Here is a 7,518-nt window from a genome sequence, read left to right on the forward strand (position 1 = left end):
GTGCTGGAGAAGGCTTTGTGCAGCGGTTAGACTCTACCGTCATCAGTGCAAGGTCTCGGTGAAACATTAATGCAACACTAGATGGAAATAAATCTGGTGACGTTGCAGAAGTTTATTGGAACAACGCCACAGCGAACGTGTGTCGTAATCAAGCTAAACGACTCTGCAGACAAACCATTCAGCTGTTTGTGTTTTTCTGGGAGCTGTTGTGGACGTCCTTTACATGAGGGGACTGCTGTCACGCTGCTGTCCAACAGAGGGCAAAGTACAAGCATTGCTCTGACTGCATGTCATGCTTTCTCTCCTGCTCTCCTTCCTCCCTCCTACTGCCAAGTCTCCACCTTGTTTTTTATACCAGTCACTCACACACTCTCACTCATCTGTTGACCCAGAGCTCTGACTTCACCGTCCTCCTTCCTGCAGCCAGGGTAAGCCTTTCTTTACATTCTCGGTTGAGATCTAACAGAAAAGTTTGAACTGGTGCTGACTTGCTCTCCATTCGTGAAGACTGCTCCCTTCTGATTGATAATGGCAATGGAGGTAAGAGCATGTGATGGGTGGTGAATCTCAGGAGGCATTTGCAGTGAAAAATGTCTCCCCCACAAACACAGATGGGTCTATTCGCTCACTCTGGGGTGTTTACACTGGGATTCAGAGCTCATTTAATCTTGTATTAGCTCTTTCAAGCCTGCCTTTCATGGAAAAACCCTTCCAGTGCTCTTATTTTCTGTGCTTTGGAGAAAGGAAGTGACTTCCTTTTGACGCTAAGATGAGTTTTACTGGTTGAGTTCAGAGAGAAACCCCCTGTAGAGATGAGTTCCAGTTTAATTACCAGCCTGGATCCTTACTGGTGCTCCAGTTCTGCAGCTTTCAGAGATAAAATGATGCTTTTCTGCTCTTTTATGAATCAGCATATTCAGGAGAAGACATGAAAAAAGCATAATACATCACCATTTAAAACAGAAATTTCATGTGGCCAGTGTGTGTGTGTGTGTGTGTGTGTGCGTGCGTGGTTAGCTCACACACTTCTTGTTTTGGTTTCTCAGAAGGACCACTTACAAATTTAGATGTGCAGCAGCTGAAAAAGTCAGAAAAACAGCCCAAAAATACACGACTGGAGAGAAGTTACTCATTAAGATCGTTTATTTGCTGCTTCCGAAAGAAATCCCAGGCAAACGTGGGAAACGGAAGCAGGTTTGGGTTGGAAAAGCGTATTTTTTCACATGCTGGAGCAGAAGCTGAAGCCACAGATTAGTGATGTTTGAGCCATTAAACCTGAGCTCAGAATAAACAACCTCAGATGCTCCAGAGGAGAATAGAAAGGCTTTCTTTGGTGTCCTCTGGTCTCTCTGAGATTGTTTAGCCAGTCTGTGTCTTATTTAGGCTTTTTGTTGTTGTGTTGTGGGCTTATTGCGATTTTAGCATCTTTTTTCTATTGTTTTTGCATCACTTTGATGTCAGTTAATGTTTCTGGGTGAGTCTGCAGATGTTTAGTTGTTTTATTTTTGCTTTCTGCTGTCACACTGAATCTTGAAGTCCTTCTGCATTTTCCTTACAGTCATTTTTAGATGCCTGAGTTTGTTTTATGTCATTTAGTTTGTTTTTTAATAGTTTTCAGTCCAGTTTTTATCTTTTGTTGTGTTTATAATGGACAACAGTGGCTGAGGAGATAAGTGCCCGCACCGTAATCGGAAGGTTGCAGGTTTGAGTCCTGCTCAGCCTGTCACAGTCGTTGCGTCCTTGGGCAAGACACTTAACCCCCCTTGCCTGCTGGTGGTGGTCGGAGGGACCGGTGGCGCCAGTGCTCGGCAGCCTCGCCTCTGTCAGTGCGTCCCAGAGCAGCTGTGGCTACATCGTAGCTCATCCCCACCAGCGTGACTGATAGTGCTGTAAAGTGCCTTGGGGGGTTGTACAACCCTAGAAGATGCAATATCAAATACAGGCCATTTATCATAATTCTAAATAAATCAAAAATGAATTTTATTTGTGGATATAATTAAAATAAAATACAAAGGCATTATTTAAAATGTGTAATATATGATATAAAATAACTTTATTGATTCATTTAAATGAACAATGATCAAAAATATCATTTTAAATGTTTTTTGTTGAGTATGCTCATCTTCTCAAAACTGTTACGATCTCCACAAAGATTTTTTTTAAATGGAATCAAATTTAGATTAATATTTCAGAGATGACGTGATTAAGCCTCAGCATATTTAATCCCTAGAATAAAGCTGCGGTTTCCAGCTGGTTGCATCACAGGTGACTCAGATGTGGTAATGTGGAGCGGGTTAACCGCTGCTCTCTGTCTTTGTCGATCCCAAACATGCACGTGATTTCCCTGCAGGCTCTAAATGCTGCCGTAGATCCCAGACAGATGATGGTTCATGGGTCGTGGAGGGAAATCACAATTTTCCAGGGATGTAGATTTAATTTAGGGATGAAAATCAGGCCTGCGAAGAGAAAGGGCAGACTTATCGACTCAAATATTAAGTAGCTGTCCACCTAAAGTCGTGATTTTCTTACAGATCTTGCTGAATAAAGTTCCAGGATGGACCGAAACAATGGACTAAAAATTCCCCTTCAAGCTTTTGCTGAAAACTTCGTTTGTGCCCTGGTTTAGTCTCTTCTGGGGCTTTTTCCTTTCCAGACCTGGAACACAATCACTAGTGTGATATAATCTGCTTTGGGTCAAATAAAGTTAACGTTAGCTTCACCCAGCAGAAGAGACAAAAGCAGCCAGGGTCAGCCTGTTTAAAGCTGATAAAGTCGACCAAAACACATTTATAAGTTCATCAATGCAAAATGAAAGTTTAGATTCGAAAGTTAAGTTTAGTTTCAGTTAAGCTAAGCTAAGTTAATAAAGCTAAAATAAACTCAAGATTTCTTCGATCTTTTACAGTCAGATCTTCTTTAAAGAGCAAGTCACCCCCTACCAGAGTCCTACTCCAATCCCACTTCGTGTTTGAAAAATGCAACAAAATGCTGTTGCCTAGAAAACTGAGAGGGCGGAGCCGCTAACAAATACAGGTTCTGGTCTATAGGGCCTTACATGGACAAGCACCATCATACATTGGTGATCTTCTCAGTCCCTACACCCCCAGCAGGTCCCTGAGGTCCAGTGACCAAAGCCTACTGGTTGTGCAGCACCAGGCTAAAGGTCAAAGGTGACAGATCATCTGCTGCTGTGGCCCCCAGACTCTGGACCTCTCTCCCCCTGAGCCTGAGATCAGTGGACTCAGTGGTCTCCTTTAAAAAGCAGCTGAAGACTCACCTGTTCAGGCTGGTTTTTGTATGACCTTACCATTGTAAGGGGTTAATTTACAGCTAATTAATGGACATGAGACATGAGATTCCATAATGAATATTAGGGATGAGCGAGTACACCACTATCTGCATCTGTATCTGTATCTGCATCTGTATCTGTATCTGTATCTGTATCTGTATCTGTATCTGTATCTGTATCTGTACTCGGAATGGGCGTGGCATAACCGGAAGTGGGTGTGGTTTACATCAATATATTATTTTAAGTCTGAAATTGATATGGATTGATCAGAAGTTGCTATGTGTATTGTTTATTTGAAAACTATTTACAGAGCAGCCTCAGAATTGAGATTAAATATTTTTGATCACAATAGTAAAGAAACTATTACAGAACAAGTTTTTCAATAAAATCAGAACATTAATATTTAAGTGCATGGATTAATACATCTGAACTCATGCAGTAGGAACTAGGAAATATGAAATGCTAGAACCAGACACAACTTTATATTTATTTTTAAATTTTAATTTGATTAAACTGATATTTTCTTAACGTTCTTGGCATTTTCCCACACAAAGTTAAACACAACAATGTTGATTGAGGTGTGTGTGTGTGTGTGTGAGAGAGAGATAGAGAGAGAGAGAGAGAGAGAGAGATGGAGATAGAGAGGGAGTTAAAAAAATTCGTCAAAAATGCTTTATCCGTACCGGATACTCGTCTGAAACGAGTACCCAGCTCATCCCTAATGAACATGGAATCAATCTTGTGGATCTTTGGGTTATTTTAACCAGAAGATTGGAACTTTTTATTGCAGGGATTATGTAACACTTGTATCAACTGAGAGACAAGAGAAGAGAGAGTCACCTTTAAAATGTTTAAGAAGATTTATTTCTAAACAATTTTAAACAAGACTAACTCTAAATTCTAAGTGAATGAATGGATCTTGGTGTGTGTGTGAGTGATGTTGTCATCAGAACTCTCGTATCCGGAGAAGCAAGTCTGAATGATGTTGTGATGATTTGCTTTAGCTATGATCGGAGTTTCATAAACACTTGAGACGCCATGTTGTCGCTCCACACATACCTTTAGGATGAGACCTCCGTACAGATCCAGACTGCCAGGTCCTCGGACCCCCCTTTCGGTACCAGAGCCGATGAAACAGCGTCAGCAGTACGACAGACTAGTCTTTGGATTGTCTCCAGGTAAAAAGTGACAGTTGGTTGACAGCGTCAGATGGACCCCCTTTGGGTCAGTGAGTTCAGCTTTTATTCTGATAGGAACTATCGCTTGGTTGGTAAAATGCAACAGATTTTATCCAGTTTGTTGGTTCTTTGCTTAAAAAGGAAGTCCGGGTGGCCGGTCCGATACTTCTCTTAGCATGCGGTGAACTGCAGAGAACTCAGAGAACTGAACTAAGATGGCGTTGGGACTGGTTTTATTAATCTGGATGTTTTAATTTCTGGTCGAATCAAAGTTGGACAGATTTATAAACACCACAGAGACTATGCCGCGCTTCAGAAAGGAAGGTTCTGATTGGATGAGTAAAAGCAATGTGTCGTGCGTTTACATTACGTGTGATCAGGATGTCTAGTGCAGCTAGATTAAAGTCATATTACTTATTAAAACTTACTAATCATAACATTGTCATTTCACAGATTGGTCAACATTATATTATTGACTTTGTTTGATTAGCCTTATTAAAAAAAGAGTTCTTTGATTTATTTAAAGGAAAGAGTCCTTTATCTTCATTCTTCTCTTGAGCTGGAAAGGAAGCAGTTTAGAAGCAAATGCATGACCTTGAGGCCGTATCTCATGCAGATTAGTTCTGTGTCAGAGGCATCTGTGGAGGGAGGGTAAATAACCTTCGGTGGAATAGCACCACCATCATGTTACACCATACCATACCATAGGTGTGACCTTCTTCACCCTCTCCTTGTTCTGCTCTCCCCACCTATTCCACCTTCCTCAGGATCCTCTTTCATATTCGCTCTCTCATTTTTAATATATTTTTAATAATTTTCTAAATTATTTTTTATATTTTTACATTTTTGGTTTAATGTGAAGCGCCTCATGATTTTTATCTTGAGAGGTGCTATAGAAATTATATTTTCTTCTTCTTCTTCTTCTTCTTCTTCTTCTTCTTACATACACACACACACACACACACACACACACACACACACACACACACACACACACACACACACACACACACACACACGTGCTCACAACAACATTGTGACATCATATGGTACCAGCTAACGTTCTAGGGAACCTCTTAGCCAATAGCGATGGTAGATCTAAATTCAAATGCAGTGCAGAGTTTTTACCTGACAACGGCACAACTCTGACAGTTTTAGGCAGAAAATAAAAATTTATACTAAAATGCACTAAAGTGCCAAACTATTGACTACACGCGTCTGCAGCACCATGAGACACACATTTATATAGCTTATCAGAAAAAAAATAGTTGACTTGGTCGTGACTTGCTCTTTAAGGTTCTGCGCTGCTCTAGATACTTTTGTTTGATCAGGTTTGTTCCAGTCACACGTCCAGTTAGACTTTCCAGTGACTAAGCATCTGAGTATCCCCCCCCAACACACACACACACACACACACACACACACACACACACACACACACACACACACACACACACACACACACACACACACACACACACACACACACACACACACACACACACACACACACACATGTATTTATCAGAATAACCGAGTTTGAACCCAGATTTCTGCTGTCTGAGCCAAACCCATCTGATCCACGAGCGTCCTGCTGATGTTAACAAGTAGAAAATCTCAGTTCCTTAAAAATTATTAAACTGTATTTCTTTTTCTTACACTTCCTGTTTCTCCACAAGTGACCCATGAACTAAAACCCGTCATGGAGGAAGAACGTCAGATCGATCTGACGTACGTCACCGAGCGCATCATCAGCATCCTCTGTCCCACTGGGTGTCCTGAGGACATCTACCTGCAGAACCTGAGAGAGATTATCCCCATGCTGCAGTCCAAGCATGGACACAACCACATGGTGAGGCTGGTGGGACAGGGACACCATCAGTGGGTTTATTTAGAGTTAATCTCAAGAGCAAATCCACCTTTATGTCCTTTTGGTGGGTTTCATATAAACTGTTTATTTGTAAAACCTGCACATGAATTAAATATGCCTTCTCATAAAGGTAAAGTTTTAAAAATGGGAAATAAACCTGAAAAAGCTAAACAAACCTTCATTTTTACACTGAATGTACCTTGAAAAACATTAATATGTTCCTGCAGCATTGCATCCTGCAGCAAACTGTGTATAAATCAGGTCAAAGTTTAATCAGTGGCTGTTTGATGCTCCTACAAATTAAGGCTCATCAATTGGTCAATAGTTATTTAGACAATAGGAAACAATTTGTTCAAATAAATGATGCGGGTTCTGTATTGAAAGATATTCATTATGGAATGCCACAAGGGTCGGTCCTCGGACCTAAACGGTTCATATTGTTTATTACTGTCCTTGTAAATGTATATCATCTACTTGGTACAGTTTTATTTGCTGACGATACCACATTGTTTTATTCAGGATTAAATATACATGAAGTAACTCAAGTGAACAGTGAACTGATTAAAGATAAAAAATGGTTTGATATAAATAGACTGTCATTGAACCTGAACAAAACAAACTTCATACTGTTTAACAACAAAAGAAGCTGTATCTTTAACAATAGATGGAATGGAAATTCAAAGAGTAAAAGAAACCAAATTTCTTGGAGTCATGTTTGACGAGAGTCTCACTTGGAAATCACATATTAAGGGGAAAGTTGCCAAAGCCATAGCAGTATTAGAGGTGCTGAAAAAAATCGATTCAAGTCTGAATCAGGATTCTTATTTATAAAGATTCAGAATTGATTCACAAAGGTTCAGAATCGATTCCAAGAACTCAAATGATTGGCATGTTACAGGTTTCAGATGCACATTTTTGGTCTTTGTTAGGAGAGTCAGTACTCCGATTACTTTTGTGGTCCCATAAATTGAGATGATTTATGTTTGAATCTGCTGATAAGAGGACACTTGAATGTCATTTTTTCCATACTCAGAAATTTGAGATATTCTCATATTTATTTTCTAAGTTGATAAATGAGTACTCAGGATTACTCATGTAACTTGTTTCTACACATACTTGAAAAGTATTTGACCGTATTACTTTCAAAGCTACTGTTAGGTAACTACAGATTTGTTATATTT

At 40.0% G+C, this 7,518-nt stretch overlaps 1 protein-coding gene across 2 annotated transcripts in view; it reads left to right on the plus strand.

Annotated features, from left to right (window-relative positions):
* The first annotated feature begins 317 nt into the window (after positions 1–317).
* tns3.2 (tensin 3, tandem duplicate 2) overlaps positions 318–7,518 on the plus strand; it is a 71,398-nt gene continuing 64,197 nt past the window's right edge. For both annotated transcript variants that reach the window (XM_070554325.1, XM_070554326.1), the window contains exons 1-2: positions 318–428; positions 6,147–6,319. In XM_070554325.1, the coding sequence (XP_070410426.1) occupies positions 6,170–6,319 (150 nt within the window). In that variant the 5' untranslated portion in view covers positions 318–428; positions 6,147–6,169. The remainder of the gene's footprint in view (positions 429–6,146; positions 6,320–7,518) is intronic.

Source organism: Nothobranchius furzeri, chromosome 8 (genome assembly GCF_043380555.1).
Source record: "Nothobranchius furzeri strain GRZ-AD chromosome 8, NfurGRZ-RIMD1, whole genome shotgun sequence".
Taxonomy (NCBI): Eukaryota; Metazoa; Chordata; class Actinopteri; order Cyprinodontiformes; family Nothobranchiidae; genus Nothobranchius; species Nothobranchius furzeri.